Here is a 21,014-nt window from a genome sequence, read left to right as displayed (position 1 = left end):
CAAAAATTTTCTCCCATTCTGTAGGTTGTCTGTTTACCTTCATGACTATTTCTTTGGCTGTGCAGAAGCTTTGTAGTTTGATCATGTCCCATTTATTTATTTTTGTGGCTGCTGTGATTGCCTTTGGGGACTTCTTCATAAACTCTTTGCCTAGGCCGATGTCTAGGAGAGTGTTTCCAACTTTTTCCTCTAGAATTCTAATAGTTTCATACCTTAGGTTTAAGTCTGTTATCCAGCGTGAGTTGATTTTTGTGAGAGGTGAAAGGTGTGGGTCCTGTTTTAGCCTTCTACAGGTGGCTATCCAGTTTTCCCAGCACCATTTATTGAAAAGGGATTCTTTTCCCCAGCGTATGTTTTTGTCTGCTTTGTCAAAGATTAGATGGCTATATGAGGATGGTTTTATATCAGGATTCTCACATCTGTTCCACTGGTCAATATTCCTATTTTTGTGCCAATACTAGATTGTTTTAATTACTACAGCTTTGTAGTATAGTTTGATATCTGGCATTTTAATGCCTCCCATTTTGTTTTTGTTTCTCTTGATATTCGGGGTCTTCTTTGGTTCCATACGAAGCGTAAAATTATTTTTTCTATATCTGTGAAGAATGCTGATGGGATTTTAATAGGTATTGCATTGAATCTGTAGATCAGTTTGGGTAGTATAGACATTTTAATGATGTTGAGTCTGCCGATCCATGAGCATGGAATGGAATTCCATCTGTTTACATCCTCTGCTATTTCCTTCCTCAGTGTTTCATAGTTCTCCCTGTAGTGGTCTTTTACCTCCTTGGTTAAGTATATTCCTAGGTACTTTAATTTCTTTGTTGCTATTGTGAAGGGTATTTGAATGTTTAATTTGGTTCTCAATTGGATTGTTGTTGGCATATACTAATGCCTCTGATTTCTGTGTATTGATTTTGTATCCTGAGACTTTACTAAATTCATTTATTATATTGTTTTAATATTTTTTCCAAATATTCACTCTATATAAAAATATATTTTTCATATTGACTTTGCATCATGGGGCATTGTTAAATTCACTCATTAGTTCTATATAGTTTTTGGTACTTTATTTTTTAAATTCAAAATACACATCAGACTGGGTGTGGTGGCTCATGTCTGTAATTCCAGTGCTTTGGGAGGCCAAGTTGGGAGGATCACTTGAGGCCTGGAGTTGAAGACCAGCCTGGGCAACCTTATGGAGACCTTTGTAAAGATCTGGGCAGCCTTTGTAGAGACCTTGTCTCCACAAAATATTTAAAAAATTAAGTTAGCTGGGCAGGGTGGTATGCACCTATAGTCCTAGCTACTTGAGAAGCTGAGGCAGGAGGATCACTTGAGCCTAGGAGTTCAAGGTTACAGTGAGCTATGATTGCACTCCATGAAAGCCTGAGTGACAACGTGAGACCCTGTCTCTTAAAAAGAAAAAACACATAGTCATACCTTCACCAATAAAAGTTTTATTTTTTTCATTCTTATCTGTGTGTTTTTATTTATTTCTTTTTTCTTGGCCTATTGCATGGCTAAGACCTTCAGGTATAATAATAAATAGGAGTGGTGAGAGCAGAGAACCTTGTCTTATTCCCAATCATATATATTTTTTGTTCAGTCATTTACCATTAAGTGTAATATTAGCTGTAGGATACTGGATAGCTGTAGGATACTGGTTTTTCATGCCTACATTTACTCTGGTAAATGTCCATTTAAGGAGCAACTCCTCTTGGGGAATAAGGTCCTCTTTGGGAAACAAGTTAAGGGAATTTTTATTGCATATATTTTTGGAAGCATTGAAGGGTCCTTTCTAAAAGGTATCTGGTCTTTCCTTCAATTGAATAGGTCAGTGATTGATTTGACACAAGTCTGAAAAATAGATAAGAGATACCCATTGTAGAAGTTGGTATCAGTCTACTAACCATCAGCTTTTGATCTTTTTGCTTATATAAGGCAAAAAATATCTTTGTTGTTTGCCCATCTATCTTATCCCTATTAAGACATGGCTGCCAAATACATTTAGGCCAGAGTCTAGTGTTTGCCTTCCACTTTACTGCCCATTACAGTAGCTATGTGTACCTTGTATCTGATCGTTAAGGGCTCCCACTTTCTTTCTACTATTTTGGAATCTCATCAACTTCACTTACACTTGGGAACTTAGTTCTATAGAACGATGTTCTGCTATAAACTCTGGCCTACAAAGACAACCACTATCAAGGCTCCCAATATGCCTGTACTCCTTTCACTAGTGCATTTCTTACTGCTTAAGATAGTGTCCTTTAGGACCTCCAGAGAAACAGTTCATAGTGGATTCTCCAGTCTTTTGTAATAAATCCATTCTAAAATGCCCTCCTCCCTGAATATCACTTTTCTGCCAAAATAGTTCTAGCATCTCCACCTCAATTATTGTAGTCCATCAACATCTCCAAACCTCAGAGATGAAGTAATTCCAGAAGGACATTAGGATAAACTCTGAGCATCTTTGCAAGAATTTTAAATACTGAGCAGCCCCTCATTAAAATCCTTCCCCCATATAATCTTATAGTCTATTTCTCCTGATCCAGTATCCTCAGGATCCATTTCTATATATGCTCTCCTTGCTCCTGCTGATATACTTTAGCCAGATCCCAAAGCTCTTTGGATCAATTATCCAGTTCCTCTTATACTAACAACTGTATAGCCTCACTTGGGTCATTCAGCAAACTGATACTACTTATTGGTCTAGATGCAATGAGAGGAGGCAAAAACAGGTCTTTAGGAGGACAAACATAATCTTTGCAAAGCCTGGTCTCCAGGAAATAAAAGGTTTCTCACTTCTAACAAGGGGTAGGGAATAAATTCCACTGCTCCAGAGTATTCATGAGAATTTCAGGATTCAAGTTTTCTAATGCATCCACTCAAATGTCCCCATCCAAAGTCTCAGGGTAACACTTCTGCCCTAACAGAAATTTTTACCTAGGAAACATACCAGAAATCTAAATTTAACAATCTTTATAATTCTTCACATTTATGGCAAATTTGGGGTATTGTATTCAGCAGAGTTTTCCCTCTGGCTGTAGGGTGAGGTTCTCTTTAAACACTGTCATAGAGATCTTATGACTTTCACACCATGCCCCAAGTTGATAGTTATCTGACATGAACCTATCATTCTCTCTTGCTGGATATTTTCTTCACCATTAACTAACATCATATTTCTCATATCTCTAATTCATGTACCAGAGTTATTATATAAGCTAGGGCACCACTTCCATCTGTACCTTATCCTAATATACCACAAAGGAGAGTCTTAGTTTATAATGCTACTGCACACTGGTTGTTACAAGCCTACTTGCTGCAACTATGAGTCCTAGTTGCTATCTGACAAGTAACTAATCCAATTTTAGACCCTTGCTTCCTATGGGTCTGCCTTTTAAGGAACACTTCTGTTACCAACGGCCTAAACAGACCCTGAGACATGGGTTTGAGTGTGAGTAATTTATTTGGGACATAATTCCAAGATTGGAGTGCCTGGTGAAGGAGGAGGAAACTGAGACAGGAAAAGGATAAAAGGTAATCAAGCATTCATTAATGAGTGAATGACCATGTGAGCAACTAGGACACAATTATACTATGGACTGTCTGAGAGACAGTATCCAATACCTCAGAGTTGTCCCATGAGGATTAGGGAAGTTGTAATGTTCATTCATAAAACAACTCTCATTGGTTGAGAGTTGTTTCCAGATGCATTAACCCCCTCTTGCCTCCAGCATGCTTTATGAACGACCCAAGTATACTCTTAAAAAGTAGAAAGCCATTAGTGTGTATAGGAATTGTCAACAGTACTACAGATAATCTCAAGGTTCAGACTAAGAGATACAGGCAGACACCACCAGCATCTATTGTACCACACTTTCCAATGCCAAATACCTTTACTTTTACTCTGACTTCCCTAGGATTGCATTTCCCAAACAAAGCATTTGAATTTAGTCCTTGCCTCAGCATTTTTTCCCCCAGGGAAGTTGGGTGCAATAGATGCTGATGGCCAACCCTACATCCCCTTGTCCCACACCTTAGTTCACTTGCAGCCACAGTAGACAATTTCCATTCTTTGACAGTTTTCCACTTCAAGTGCTTGTATCTCAGGTCTTCTCTTCCTGACAGCTTACTCTTCAACCACGGGAAAATATTTCAAATTGCGTTTCACAGGACTCCTCAGAAAATCCACAGGGATGACCCCAGAAGCCCACAGAAGAAACCTGCTCAGTAACCTGCCCTTTTTATGTGCTTCCCAAATAAACTAACTCCACCTAAATCCTTGTTTCTGCATCTGCTTTTTGGGGAACACAAATAAAAATAGTAGATATGATTACATACTTGTTATAGTGTAATTCTAATTACACTATCTGTTATATGTTATAAATGGTATAATTCTAATCATGAGCCTTGATACAATTGACTGATCTGGTCCTAATTAACTCAACCAATATAACTATACAGTTATAGTTACTATACAAAAACTATACAGCTCTTCTTAAAATTAGAATATTATAAAATCTGATGCTTCTTGTGAGAATTTACAAATGATAAGTAAAATAATGTGACTCAAACAGATTAACTTTGAAATATAATACAGAATCTCAACCAGTAAAGCAGTTCAAAGGGACTTATTCAATAAAGTGTATCAGGACAACTGGCTACCTACTTGAAAAAGTATATAAATTGGATTCCTATGTAATTCCTTATAGCAAAATAAATTCCAGATTTAAGCATAAAAGCTGAAGCCAATATTATCCCAGAAAAAATTCAATCATTTCAAAGTTATCAATGCAGAAATACAAAACTCGGCAAGAATATTAGATTGATAAATTTTACTGTAATCAACTTCAAATACTTTTTACAATAAAAAATTTCAAACTAGACTTAATAAATTGAGGCAGCTATCATTTGTTTTCATATGGACAACATGTGAATCTTTCTCTGATAGCCAGGTTTAATTATATCATATTCTTGATTCACTCTTTCCTATTTCTATGGCTCCACCAGATGCCCTTTTTTCCTTTTTGTTCCTGACTGGCACATTATTAGACCCTCTCCTCATCTATTCCTAGAGTGCATCAAACCATACAGGGGTGATCACAAGTGACAGGAGCACACAAGTGGGGCAACTAAGATGATGGTGGAGAACAAGGTCTCACTCTATTGCCTAGGCTGGAATGCAGTGGTGCAATCACAGCTCACTGTAACTGCTCACTATAACTTCAAATTCCTGTGCTCAAGCAATCCTCCTGCCTCAGTCTTCCAAGTAGCTGGTACTACAGGTGTATGCCGTCATGCCCAGCTAATTTTTTAAAGAAAAATTTTGTAGAGACAGGGCCTTTGCTATGTTGTCCAGGCTGGTCTCAAACTCCTGGCCTCAAGCAATCCTCTTGTCTTGGCCTCTCCAAGTACTGGGATTGCAGGCAAAAGTCACTGTGCCTGGCCTCATCTAATATTTTATAAGAAATGTCTTTTCAAAGATATATCATTTAACCTCTATTGAGAGAAAAATAGGAGTTTTCTATTTTAAGGAATTGGGAGAGGTTGGTAAACAGTACTTGGGAGATAAAAATTGCATGTATAAATGTACAAGAGAATAACACAGTCAAAAAATTTTTAAACAGAAAATAGTTAAAGGATGCCAAGTTGGCAGAGAATAATGGAAAATGATATCCAAAAGGTAATTTGGCTCAATTTACAAGGTGCCATTCTAAGTTACCTGGATAATACAAAGGATACCTGATTATATCTGTATTTTTAAGAGATAGGCTTTCCAAAACCACTGAGAATAGAGTGAGGAGAAGACAAATTGGGGACACAAAGACCAACAAAGTACACCAGGTACAAACAACAACATTTTAAATACATTTATTTTAAATATTCAAAGTTTAATTTTTAGCAAGAGACCCAATAGTCTTAAAATAAATAGGATCAGAATGACATCATCAAGATGGCAAAGTATTATTTTTAATTTTCCTAGTTAATATCATGCATTTAACACTTCATTCAAGTACCCATTATTACTTCCTTCAAACATTTATGATGTATTAGGCACTGTGGCAAGTATTAGGGCTATGACAGTGAGCAAAACAGATTTTAAAAACCTGCCCTCATGGAGTTTATATTTTAGAATCAAAGCAAGCTCCAAAAAGATACCCAAACTGACAAATTAAGACAAAGAGACTAGATGCTACATCAAAAAGAAAGAAAGAGCACAAATTAATGACCTAACATCACACCTCTAGGACCTAGATAAGCAAGAACAAACCAAGCCTAAAACTAGCAGAAGATAGGCAATAAAAAAGACCAGAGCAGAATGAAATGAATTTGAAATGAACAAAAACCCAACAAAACAAAGGATCAATGAAATGAAAACTTGGTTCTGTGAAAAAATAAACAAAATCGATAGACCACTAGCTAGATTAACTAAGAAAAGAAGAGAACGGATTTAAATAAGGTCAATCAGAAATGAAAAAGGAGACATTACGACTGATACCACAGAAATACAAAAGATCATCCAACACTACTATGTTGTGTTGTACTCTATGTACAAAAACTAGAAAATCTAGAGAAAATGCATAGATTTTTGGAAACACACAACCTCCCTAGCTTGAATGAGGAAGAATTAGAAATCCTGAACAGACCAATAACAAGAAATGTGATTGAATCAGTAATAACAAAATTTCTCAACAACAATTGAAAAAGCCCAGGACAAGATGGATTCACAACAAAATTCTACCAGACCTACAAAGAAAAACTGCTACCTGTCTGACTGAAACTGTTCCAAAGATTGAAGAAGAGTAAATCCTTCCTAACTCATTCCACAAAGCCAGTATCACCCTAATACCAATGCCAGGAAAACATACAACAACAAACACACAAAACAGTATCCATGATGAACATAGACAGATGCAGAAATCCTCAAGAAAATACTAGAAAACCAATCCAAAAGCACATAAAAAAGATAACTTTCACCACAATCAAGTGTGTTTCATCCCAGGGATACAAGGATGGTTCTACATATACACATCAACAACTGTGATTCACCTTACAAACAGAATTAAAAACAAAAACCATATGATTGTCTAAATTATTGTACAAAAAGCATTTAATAAAATTCAGGATCACTTCATGATGAAAACCCTCAAAATTCTCAGCATAGAAGGAAGATACCTCAAAATAATAAAATCCATATGTGACAAACCCACAGCCAACATCATACTGAATGGGGAAAAGTTGAAGGCATTCCTCCTAAGAACTGGAACAAGACAAGGATGCCTACATTCACTACTCTTATTCAACATAGTACTGGTAGGCCTAGCCAGAGCAATCAGGAAACAGAAAGAAATAAAGGGCATCTAAATCAGGATGGAGGGGCTGAAACTATCCCTGTGTGCTGATGATATAATCTTATACTTAGAAAACCCTAGACTCCTCCAAAAGACTACTTGAATTGATAAATTCAGTAAAGCCTTAGGTTAAAAAATTAACATACACAAATCAATAGTATTTGTATATGCTAATAATAGCCAAGCTGAGAATCAAATCAAGATCTCAATACCATTTACAATAGCTATAAAGAAAATAAAATACCTATGAATATATTTAACCAAGGATGTGAAAATCTCTACAGAAAGAACTATAAAACATTACTGAAAGAAATCCAGATGACACAAACAAATGGAAAAACACCCCATACTCATGAATTAAAAGAATCAATATTGTTAAAATGTCCATACCAACTAAAGTGATTTATAGATCAATGCAATTCCCATCAAAATACCAGTATTATTTTTCACAGAATTAGAAAAAACAATTCTAAATTTCATATAGAATAAAAAAAGAGCCCAAATAGCCAAAGCAATCCTAAGCAGAGATTAAATCTGGAGGCATCACATTACCTGACTTCAAATTATACTTCAAGGCTATAGTAATCAAAATAACATGGTAAAAGTAGACACATAGATCAATGGAACCGAATAGAAAACCCAGAAATAAAACCATACACATACAACTAACTGATCTTCGATAAAGCAGACATAAACATACACTGGGGAGATGGTGCACCATTCAATAAGTGGTGCTGGAAAAAATGAAGAGCCATGTGCAGAAGAATAAAACTGGATCCTTATCTCTCACCATACACAAAACTTAACTCAAGATGGATTGAAGACTGAAATGGAAGAGCTGAAACCATAAAAATTTTAAAAGAAAACCTAGGAAAATCGACCACACTCTGTATGATGAGTCAGTAAAAAAGACATCTGCACTCCAATGTTTATAGCAGCACAATTCACAATTGCAAAGATGTGGAAACAGGCCGGGTGCAGTGGCTCACGCCTGTAATCCTAGCACTCTGGGAAGCCAAGGCGGGTGGATTGCTCAAGGTCAGGAGTTTGAAACCAGCCTGAGCAAGAGTGAGACCCCGTCTCTACTATAAATATAAAGTAATAAATTGGCTAACTAATATACATAGAAAAAAGTAGCCGGGCACGATGGCACATGCCTGTAATCCCAGCTACTCGTGAGGCTGAGGCAGCAGGATTGCTTGAGCCCAGAAGTTTGAGGTTGCTGTGAGCTAGGCTGACGCCACAACACTCACTCTAGCCTGGACAACAAAGTGAGACTGTCTCAAAAAAAAAAAAAATGTGGAAACAACACAAACACAAGTGCCCATCAATACCTAAGTGGATTAACAAAATGTAGTATATGTATACCATGGAGTACTACTCAGCCATAAAAAAAATGATGAACTACCTATTATATTTATCTTGGATGGAGCTGGAGCCCATTCTTCTAAGTGAAGTATCACAAGAATGGAAAAATAAACACCACATATAGTCACCATTAAATGGGTACTAATTGATCTACACTAATGTGCACATATGGGAAGTAACATTCATAAGGTGTTGGGCAGATGGAAGGAGGGAGGAGAGGATGGGTAAATCCACCAGATGGGTGTGCGCTGTCTGGGAGATGGGCATGCTTGTCGGGCAGTGCAAAGGCAATTTGCACAATGATGCAACCAAAGCATTTGTACCCCCATAATACTCTGAAATAAAAAATTAAAATTAAAAAAAAAACCTAGGAAAAACTCTTCTGACATTGATTTAGGAAAAGAATTTATAACAAAGACCTCTAAAGCAAATACAACAAAACCAAAAATAGACAAATAGGACTTAATTAAACTAAAAAGTTTCTGCACAGCAAAAGAAATAATCAACAGAGTAAACAGACAACTGATAGAATGAGAGATAATATTTGCAAACTATACATCCAAGCAAAGAACTAATATCCAGATTCTACAAGGAACATAAATCAGCAAGATAAAAACAAGCAACCCTGTTAAAAAGTGGGCAAATGACATGAACAGACACTTTTCAAAAGAAGTTATATAGACCTTGTCATGCAATGGTAGTACATCTGACTCCAAAAGAAGATATACAAATGCTCAACTCACTAATCATCAGGGAAATATAAATGAAAACCACAATGAGATACCACCTTACCCCATCAGAATGGTCATTATTAAAAAATTGAGAATCAATAGATGTTAGTGTAGATGTGGTGAAAAGGGAACACTCATACACTGCTGATGGGAATGTAATTTAGTACAACCTCTCTTGAAAATGGCATGGAGATTTCTCAAAGTAGACCTACCATTTGATCCAGTAATCCCACTACTGAATATCTACCCAAAGGAAAAGAAGTCATTACGTAAAAAGACATCTGCACTCATGTTTATTACAGCACAATTCACAGTTGCAAAGATATGGAATCAACCTAAGTGCCTATCAACAAATGAGTGGATAAAGGAAAATGTGATACACACACACACACACACACACACACACACACACACTGTGGAATAATATTCAGCCATAAAAAAGAATGAAACAATGTCTTTGGAACAACTTGGATGGAATTGGAGGCCATTATCATAAAAGAAGTATCTCAGGAATAGAAAAATAAATACTTGTTCTCACTTATAAGTGGGAGCTAAGTAATGGGTATGCATGAGCATTCATAGTGGTATAAATAGACACTGGATACTCGGAAAGGGAGAGGGTATGAGCGGGGTGAGGTATGAAAATTGACCTATTCGGTAAAATGTACATTATTTGAATGATAGGTACAACAAAAGCCTGACTTCACCATTATACAATTTATCCATATTAACAAAAAACCATTTGTACCCCCTAAATCTATTGAAATAAATAAATACATACATATGTACATACAAAGAGAATAGAGCCTGGCTTGGTGGCTCACACCTGTAATCCCAACATTTTGGTAGGCCCAAGTAGGAGGTTCACTTGAATCCAGGAGTTTGAGGTTTCAATGAGTTATGATCTTGCTACTGTACTCCATACTGGGTAGCAGAGTGAGATCCTGACTCTAAATAAATTAATTAAATAAATAAGTAAGCAAGAAAGACAAAGAAAAAAGACAAGCTTCGCTAGGAAGCACACAGGGAACAAGATTGGGAGTTTTTATTAATATTAAACAAACAATGTGTTTATACTTAAAAATTCACTTCCTTCTCTTTTGGTTACCACATAAGCCCAAGGAATTGAGTGGGGCAAACATTATTATCATCCCCTGTTTCAGATTTTGAAGTGGAATCTCAGAAAATTGAAGTAATTTTCCAAATTGCTAAATGGCAGTCAAGAGGCAAGACTTACTCCTAGATACCCTGATATCTGTCTCCTGCCTTTCTAGTAAGTCGTACCTATGCATAAGAAACACAAAACAACTAAAGAAAGGGCAAGATGGTACTTTATTTGCTGCATTAAACCAATGAACAGTAGCTAGGAACATGTTAGGAATTACTTGTACTTAATGACAATATTTCTAATACTGATAGAAGGGAAGATCCCTGAATCTTTCGGTAAACAGTCAGAACTGTGCTCAGATTCAGACATGTACTAACATTTCTACCGCTAAAAGACCAAAACTCAATAATGCATGGGATAGTAAATTAGAGATTTTTTAGACCTGATGAGTGAACCTTAGTCTCCTGGGGACCAGAATATTGTCGAAGATATATAACAAGCCCAACAGTACCCAGAAAAGTTAAAACAACCAAAGAAGGAATCACAATTAGTGGCAAGAAAACTCTTCCTTTTCCAGATGCTGGGCCACTGTCAACACTACCTCCGTAGCCTCTGAGCAGACAGTAGGGTGGGGACCACCCATAGCCACAGTGGCAGTGATGTTTGTTATTGCAGATCCCCTTCATATTGCAGGTCTCAGGAAGGCAGACTTGTGACAGGACAGACAGACTGACACACTTCTTATGGATGCAGATCTTTCCTGGGCCACATGCAGTGCCATCTTTAACTTCACCAATGTCAGGTATGTCCATCCCTAAATGATGGCCAATACCCCAGCAGGTGACACCATTGATGTGAGTGTGCTGCAAAGCAGAATGATCTTGGAGAGAAGGAATGACTCCCACATTCTCACACTGAACTCTCCCACAAAAGATATCAGAGGTATTACATTTTAGGTATGCTGTGCCATTTATACCACAGTGACCAAAACGGTTTCCCTGGGAGTTGATTTCTTTATAGCAATTCCAAGGTGCACTCTTTGCACCTTTACCAAAAATCTCCCTGCACTGTTGGTCATGGTTATTACATCTCTTTTGATAGCAGTAGGCACTGTCACTACAGGGGATCCCGTCCTGCACATATCTATCTTCTGGACATTGATGGGATGTCCCATTGCACCACTCTGGAAGGTCACATTCATTGACCTGTTGCCTACAGAGTTCCCCTGATGGCATGAATTTGCAGTCTTTACAACAAAGCCCAAAAGCACAAGCAGCACCAGGCCTCAGAGTGCAGTTCAGCAGACAACAGGGATCTTGTTCACACTGCTGTACAGATCCACAGTCACACTCCTCTTCTCTTTCAACCATGCCGTTCCCACAGCGCTTCAGTGTAAAGACTTCCTCTGGTCTTGGAAAATTATGCAGGCATGATCCCTGGTTTAAAGTGGTCTTCATAAAATCAGCATAACTGCAATTGGTGAATCTCTCTGCTGGCACTCTGAAATCACTCATGATGCAACCTTTTCCCCCACAAAAACAGAACTTCTCATCATGCTGCATACCCAAAGTGTGACCTAACTCATGGGTCACAGTGTTGGCAAAAAGATACCAGGTGTCTCCTAGGAAATTATCAACTCCACAATCAATAGGAGGACGACATATTCCTGCAACATAGGCTATACCAAGTGTATTTATAAGAGGATTTTTAATGAAAATATGTGCAGCATCATGCTGTATCTGGGAAAGACTGATTTGTTTCCAGTGAGAGAAATCTTCTAGAACCTGTTCTATACTTATTATTGGAAAAACATTTCCTTGATTCCAAATTTCAATCCCAACCAAAATTACATAAGTACCCAACTGCTGATACATGGAATCCACTATGTTGATAACAAGAAATACATCCTCTTGCACATTTGAGAAGTTGCTTTGGAAGTAAATGAAGAAATCATGGTTTACCACCACAACTAGTTCCAGAAACCATGCATGGGTCCACCAGTTATCAGTAGAATTTTGTTTCAGAGCTGAGTTCTCAACCTCTTCCAATTCCAAGTGTTGGTATGCTATTTCCTTTGCTTTTAAGCCACATCTCATGGGTAAGAATTGTGTCTCATTAGTGTTTATCTTATAAACAAGGTGTTCAAATGTGGTAGAGTGCCTCACGGGTTCAATTTCGTAAGTGAGGTCATTTATTTGTAATACCCCTTGAAAGCCCCCAAAACAGGTACTGAAAACAACCAGAGACCCAGGGGCTCCCTCCACGTAGCCATGATAGTAACAGTCATCAGGGACAAAGGGCTGATCCTCCAGGAGGGCATGCTGCTCTGTGTAGGTGAACACTGGGAAATGTCTGGAAATCAAGAGCTTCTTGACCCTCATGTGGACAATATGTCTCTGGCCCCCAAACAGCAGGCTATAGGAGAGCCATCCCGGAGCATTTGCACCTCTGCCTCTGCTGGTTACCTTCGAGGGAATCACTACTTCTGGGGAGCTGAGGCGTTGCGAGGGCCCAGCCTGGGAAAGGCCAGGTGGGTACAGAGACACCCCAAGCCAGAGCAGCAGTAGAGTGACTCTCATGGATGCTCCAGCCTCCATAGCCACCATTATGGCACTATCTGTCCAGAACAGAAGAGTGCAGAGTGTGAGGAACTGCTGGTCTGGCTCCTCCTGAGCTGCTCAGGGTGCAGGGCTGACCTTTATAGATCTGTGTCCTGGCAGAGTTGGATCATCAGAACCACAATGCTGAAAATAAAAATAAAAAGGCAGGTAGGGATAGTGATAGGATTGGGTAAGAAAGTTGGGAAAGAAAAAGCATGGAGAGACAAAAAACTGATTGATGTGCAAGAAACTACTTTGGACTTACTTGTTTTAATAAATGGGGTTGGTGAGTTAAAGGGTATAGATAAAACAATATTGGCTATGTGTTGATAATTGTTGAAGCAGAAGAGAGGTATTTATATAATTATTCAATTTTACAGGTGGTATGAAAATGTCCATAATAAGAAGTTAAAGCAAAAGTAAAGAGACTTAATAGTAGGGTGACTATATATCTCAATTTGTGCAAGACAGTATTGGTTTATGCCTGTTTCCTTTGCAATAACTATTGATAGTCTCTCCTTTGACTATCAAAACTGGAGACATCAAAAATAATCACAATTCTTATATCAATTTGCATCAGTCTTATGGTTTACTTTAGTTTTTATTTATCTCAAAATGATTTACTATCTCATTGGATTCTCCTTCACTCATAACACTACTAGACTACAAAATCCTTACCACAGGGTTAATGATTTTCACTCATTTTATAATAGTATCTTCTATAGTGCCAAGTATATCTCTGTGTACAGTGAAAAATAGAAAAAGGGAGGAGTGGTGGAGAACTGCCTTGGCTCATAAATGAATGCTACTTAAAATGTATTCTTATTTGATTATAATTTTTATAAGAGGAAAAACATTCATAAAAACTGACATCCTCTAAGGGTCTGTATGGGGAGAACAATGTTGTTCTACCTAGTTACTGGCAGGAGAATCCCAAAAACAAAAGGAAATGCCTTCAGAAGAGAAAATGAGAATCTATGTAGTTTAAAGGCCTTGCAAAAAGGAACTCCATCTTGTTAGGGCAAAGGCATCCGAGTACCTGGTATTTTAGCATAACTAGGGACAGTCCCAATGTTTGCTCAAATATATTTACCAACAGTTTTTGAAAGTGGAGAATTTCTGCACCTGGCATACAGTCTGGCTGGCAACATTCATCTATTTCTTCCCTTATTCATTAAGCAAGCATTTATGTATTTGGTGCATATAAAGTACAGGACATTTACTAGATACTATGAAAAAAACCACACATCATTAAATGAATTATCTATTCATGCAGAAATTTGTGGCAGGAGCAAGAATAAACTTTAGGGGGCCTATAACACTGTATTCAATATTTTGTAAATTGAGTAAATTATGTGTCCTTTTCTTTTGCTGAGGGGACAACTCATAGATTTCATCATAGTCTCAAATGACTGACAAAAATGAGTCTAAGAAACACGAAACCTGTGTAAAAACAGACAAGTAAACAGACGATTATAATATATGATCCAAACCAGATTAGTCTGAGCCTAATAAAGTTTATGTTTCATGGAGCCTCATTGTACAGACTTCCATGAGCCTGGAAGAGGCCCAGCAATGCACTTTATAAAAGTCACCAAATTGAGAGTTTTCAAAATTAGTTCACTATAAACAAAAAATTTGAAATGCAGTGAAATATTACAATTAATATATAAAGGATCTGATAAAGCTTTTCTAAAATTTGGTAATAATATATGTCATTATTCATCTCACTACCAATAACAAGTTGTGAAGCTGAATTTTGTTCTAAGCTATTAATGATACAAAATAAATTTTTAGCAAACATGCTAAGGAAAGGAAAATGCCTTTCAGTTCTTGCCTTAGAAATTATAACAAAGTAATTGTCATAGAGAGGCAATTAAGAAGCAGCAATTAAAAAACTGTAGGAAAAACATGTAAATGTGCCAGGAAGTTAAGTATGAGGAAATACATTTTTTGACGTTTATGGTACTTTCAACCTTTTAAAATTGATAATTTGTTGTGGCTTCTTTCTTATGCTAAATAAATGTTCATTTTTATATATATTGTTTGCGATTGTAATTTGGTATTCTTTTTTCTTAAAATAGGCCTGTCATCACGTAGATGCATCAGGCCTCAAAATTTGATTCCACTCCTGATTGTAATAAATATATTGATGAAGGTGCAGTTTCTCATAAGAACGCAAAAGAAGAGCATCTAAATCAAGCTAATCCAAGAAGCCTTGCATAGAAGATAGAAAAATGAAGATGTCAAACCCAACACCAATCATCTCCTGAACTCTGAATCCATTTCTAATCAATGCTTTCTTTATCCTTATTTAAGTTCCTCTATAACATCCCTACATACACCTTCTCTTGTGCCTTCTAGAGTCTTCCTTTAGTGACAAAGGAAGAAAGAACAAATCAAACTTCATCCCCAGTCTCTTGACACAAATCTCCCTACAACTATTTACTTTATTAAATCTGAGCCTCAACAGAATTTACTGCTTGCCCGAAGGCTTGCTCTACAGAAGCCCCATTCTCAGAAGTCACATGTACCACATGGTCCAGAATGTGACTTCCTGTTCTCTGCAGCTCACAAAGTCAACACCAAACCATTCATCCTACAACGTCTAGCTGCACTATTTTTTATATTTCTCGTCAACCAGTCCTATCACTCTAGCACAAACTTCAAAGACTTTGGCACCTGATAGTTATTCTCCATCAAAAATTCTACTGTTCTTCTAGCTAATATTAGCCAGCGTATAAACAATCCATCTGAAAACTGAAGGGTTTTAAAAGGTTACTTCTTCAGTTCATCATCATTGTAATTCGTGGGCTTACCTGATGCGGAAAATGTCAGGCACCAGGACGCATCTGCTTGCCACCTCCCCGTGGCTCCGTATCTCCAAGGGCCAGCACTGTGTGTGGCCAGTTGGAGGCCAGGCAGGGAGCCACCCAGGGCCCCAGGGCCCCTGCTTGCTGGAATCGGCTGGGCCAACATGCTGCAGCCTGGTTTCCGGCCACGCTGCTTGCGTGATCCTAATTGGGTAATTTTTGAATCCCACTGTTTTTGATTAGATGTTAAAGCTTGTTGTTGATTGGATGTTAAAGCTTGTAGTTGATTGGACACTTTTTGAACCCTACCAAGGGTATAAAAAGAGGAGAACAAGGAAGGGGGAGGGGCAGAAGGGTGAGAAGATTGGAAGACGGGAAGAGAGCTGTAACACTAGCTGTGCTGAGCCTGCTGTGGAAGAATAAAGGCTGTTCTCCAACTCTTCGTGTGCCTCTTGGTTCTTTCCCTGGTCAAGAGCTGTAACACTAGCTGTACACTGCCGCAACATACCCACTCACAGTCATAATTTATACCTTGTCATCACACAAAAAGTTCTCATATCCTAAGCAATTTACCAACAATTTAAATCTTTCCAGCTCTCCCTTACTCTTGCTATTCCTGTTTTTCAAACTCAAAGAAAACCCAAATACTTTTGTCTTTCATTGTCTCCCAATTTCTCTCAATCTCACACCTTTGTATTCCATGTCATTTGAGCCAACACTTCAATCACTGTCTGCCAAAATCTTTAACTCCCTTAAGTCCTACTTATAACGTGAATCTGAAGGTGGGGATCAGGGAACTGTATTAATCTCGTCATATAATTTCTCCACTCCTACAACAAGACCACCAATGGTACTATGTGAAAAAAAATCCAAAACAATGTGCTTGTGAAAGACTTAAAAAGATAATGTACAATCAGAATTGAAATGGCATGTCCTGTCTCCACAGCCTAAGGAATGGAGACATGAATTCAGCAGATGTTTTAAACCCTCCCATCTCATACTTTTCTCTTTTTTATTGTCCTTGATATTACATCCACACCTCCTTAATGCTCTGAGTTTTCTGATTTATGCATAGTGCCAATAGCTGAAAATTCATTTTCATTGCCTTTCAATCACAGTATAGTTAACCAAGTACTGTTTTCCTTTGTAATATAAAATATTTAAGTTTTTTATTTGTCCTAGATTTGCTATGTGGATGCTGGTGGATGGGGAAGACTTGTTTCAGTCTGAACAATATCACTCCATTAACTTGCCTATAGAGCCTGGCTCCATCTGAGCAGTTTCCCGTGCTGTAAGGTAGGCACCATATTCCACAAGGTACAAATAGCACCCAAGAGAAAAGAAAAAACTTCCAAGGACAAACATCTCTGAATTGGGGTGAAATCCTACTTCCAGATTTGCTCTCTGTATTGCACTTGATGTGTTTTCTACTTATTACGGAATAGGAGTTGTTATGGATGGGAGGATGGAAAGTGGGAAGAACTAATAAAAGATACAGTGTTATGGAGAAGACTGATGAGCTGCATGAACTTCTGTCATATTATTGTTTTTCTTAGAGCTTAGCATGAGAGTAGGCAAGAATAGGAAAATAACTCCAAAGAATCTTTCAGCCAGACTTTTTTGTCTCTATTCCTAGGACTCCAAAGACCAAACTCCTGAAGGAACATCATTCTACCATCAATATCATGAAGTGGTGCCATTAAAATTCCATGTTCTCTAGTATAATTGGACTTTCAAATTAGATAACAGACCTCCTCCACATGTTTTATAAACTCTTTCTTCCTTTCCCTGCAGCTATTTCAAATTCCTTAAGACCCCTACCTACTCATACCCTAATGCCGTAATGCACTATTCTTCCATCTCTCTGTCACTAATATCCGATCCATTAGAGAGTCGTGGGATTAATTTAGTTGGCTATGACCTGCAGTTTTTTTTCTTTAAGAAAATAGAAGATTCTTAGCAACTCTTGCACACTTGGTGCCCAAAATTTGGGACTGTATGGGTGTGTGGGCCCACTAGGTAACAATATAAAATAGATAATTTTCTGTGGAACACAGCAAAAAATACATCTATAGTGATACCAAATTCAAGAGCAAAATGGTTTCTAGGGTTTTCACCATTACAAACCTATCTGAATCCATATCCATATATACCTCTCATCTATCTCACTCCCCACCCAAGTCTCAGTGGAAGCATGATTTCCCTCCAGATTCAGGTAGTAGCCCCTTACTTTCTGTTCTAGATCTTATCTTCTACCTACGTGAGAGCTGATTCTATTGATTTTCCCTACTCTCAACTGTATCTTCATCTTCTCCTATTTTGCCTGTTCTTATTGGCAATTAGGGTAAGCAACTCATCCTGATAAGCCTGTGAATGTCCTGGTTTTAAAGCTGAAAGTCCTGCATCCCAGCAACCTCCTCAGTTCCAGCCAACCCAGAATGATTGGTTACCCTACTCCCTAGCCATACTCAAGTCACTCCCATCTTTAAAAAAGTAAAACAAAACAAAATTTAAGAAATGCCACATTATCCAAAGGACTACTCTAGATACAAACTTATGCATAGAACCAAACTTAATGAATGACCTACCAGTAAAAGAAATAGTAGTTTCCATGGCCTTTTCTGTCTAGATGGTTTGTACCACCCTTTATCGATGAACAAAGATTTGTAGTTGAGACCACACAGAACACAGGGAAATATAAGCTCCCCACCCCCCATTTGTCTCTCAGGTTACTAAATTCTAGATTTAGCTGCTTAGCAACAAAGATCTTTCACTTCTACAGAAATAACTGCCTCTCAAGTATATCGTGCTCTGACTCTACCATTTCTATACAATTTTATTTCTGAATTCAATATAATGGGAATTGGTTAGCCTCTTCAACTCCAGACTATGTTCTTCTACAGTGTAAACTCACTTCTGCGTCATAATTTTGCCCATGCCATTGCATTGGCCTAGACAGTCTAATCACTTTTCACTATTGGACCAAATTATAGTAACTTTCTAGGGTAAGATCATATTCCACTTCTATTATCAAGTCTTTCCTAAATACTCTAGACAATATTGATATTCTACCACTTCCCTTACTGCTATCGTATTCAATAAACTTTTATAACACCTATAAATTTGCTATTTTCTGTTTTGTATATGTTTTTAAAATTTCACCTCCTATTAGACTACAATGTTTGTTAGAAGAATATGCTCAAAGTGGTTGCTCAAGAATTTATGGGATAGTGATTGGCGAAATATACAATTGTTAATGAACCCACAAGGGGGGTTCAATGTTGTTCACTGCACAAAAAGCCAATTACTGAGACAATAAGGATTGTGAAGGAAGAAAGGATTTATTGCTGGAGACACATCTACTGGGAGGGGAAGGTATGGACTGCCTCAAAGCCACCTCCCTGATCAACAGGCTCAGGAGTTTTTCTAGAGTGAAATGGATAATGCATGAGGGGAGTGAGCATGATTAGGTGTTTGGGGTAGAGTGCAGGGCACCAAAGCACAGTCAGAAATCATGCTAGTACATGCATCCCATTTTCAAAAAATGGTGGATAAGTCCCACATAGCATAGGGATTTTAGTATTAAAATGAACTAGGTGTTAATATTTTGTCTTTCTTTGAGCCTTATGTGCAGGCTCAATGGGTCCTTGGGCATGATTTGTGGTAGGGTATTGCATATCTTGTCTTCTCCAGACAAACAGGTGGTGTAAGGCTTTGTAGTTATCTCATGACTGCAAGGAAGATCCACCATTTCTGGGAAAGAAACTCAACAGGGAATGCATCAGTATAACAGAAAGTTACAAAGTTCTGTTAAGCAAATCTTACTGGCCTGGGAACTTGAAACATAAGAGAACTGTAAGAAAAAAAACCTACAAAAAATGTTTTCTTATTTATGGAACTGGCTACATAATCTGAGTTCAACTATATATTAATACAAATTGGATACAGGCTGGATGTGGTGGCTCACACCTGTAATCCCAGCAATTTGGGAGGCCAAGGCAAGAGTATTGCTTAATGCCAGGAGTTCAAGAGCAGCCTGGGCAACATAGCAAGACCCCAACACCATAAAAAACAAACTAGCCAAGCACAGTGGTGCACACCTCTAGTCCTAGCTAGTCAGGAGTCTGAGGCAGGAGGATCGCTTGAGCCCAGGAGACCAAGGTTACAGTGAGCTGTGAAAAAGCAATCCAATTTACAATAGCTACCCAAAATATAGAATATGATCCAGCAATGCCACTTCTGAGTATATATTCAGAAGAAGTCAATCAGAATCTGAAAGAGATATCTACACTCCCATGTTCATTGCAGCACTAATTATAATAGCAAAGCATGCTAACATCTAAATGTCATCAATAGATGAATGGATAGGAAAAATGTAATATATACATACAATGGAATATTATTTGACTTTAAAAAATAAATAAATCATGCTATTTGTTATAACATGAGTAAACTTGGAATATATTATACTAAGTTAAATAAGCCAGACACAGATACTACATGATTTCACTTATATCAGGAATTTTAATTGTCAAACTCATAGATGCAGAGATTAGAATGGTTACCAAGGGGTAGGGGAGGAGGAATTGGTAGGTGATGATCAAAGAATACATAGTTTCAATTACAGCAAGATGAATAAGTCCTAGAGATCTACTGTACAGCATAGTACATATATCTAACAATACCACATTGTATAATTAAAACTTCATTAAGAGTGTAGACCTATACCTGGAAGTGTCATTTCTCCAAAAAAAAAAAAAAAAAAAAAAAAAAGAGTGTAGACCTTACTTTAAATGTTCTTTTAAGAACTAGAGAGAAGAAACTTCTAGAGGCAATAGTTGAGTGCAGCAAATTATATATGGTGATGGTTTTATAGGTGTATACTTATCTCCAAACTCATCAAGATGTATACACTACATATATATGGCTTTTTGTATCTCAGCCATACTTCAATTAAAAAAATATCTGGGTATCAATTGTCCATCTCTAAAAGTATACTCCCAAAATTCCATATATATAGATCCAATGTTAAAAACATT

General features: G+C 37.5%; 1 protein-coding gene across 1 annotated transcript; it reads right to left on the bottom strand.

The window, feature by feature from the left end:
* Nucleotides 1–364: 364 nt before the first annotated feature.
* Nucleotides 365–20,690, bottom strand: LOC105866660 (disintegrin and metalloproteinase domain-containing protein 21). Its single transcript, XM_076003903.1, has one exon. It carries the CDS (start codon nucleotides 13,166–13,168, stop codon nucleotides 10,988–10,990), a length of 2,181 nt encoding a protein of 726 aa, XP_075860018.1. The 5' UTR covers nucleotides 13,169–20,690; the 3' UTR covers nucleotides 365–10,987.
* Between the last annotated feature and the right edge of the window lie 324 nt (nucleotides 20,691–21,014).

Source organism: Microcebus murinus, chromosome 6 (assembly GCF_040939455.1).
Source record: "Microcebus murinus isolate Inina chromosome 6, M.murinus_Inina_mat1.0, whole genome shotgun sequence".
NCBI classification, from domain to species: domain Eukaryota; kingdom Metazoa; phylum Chordata; class Mammalia; order Primates; family Cheirogaleidae; genus Microcebus; species Microcebus murinus.
This window is presented reverse-complemented; position numbering and strand designations above follow the sequence as displayed.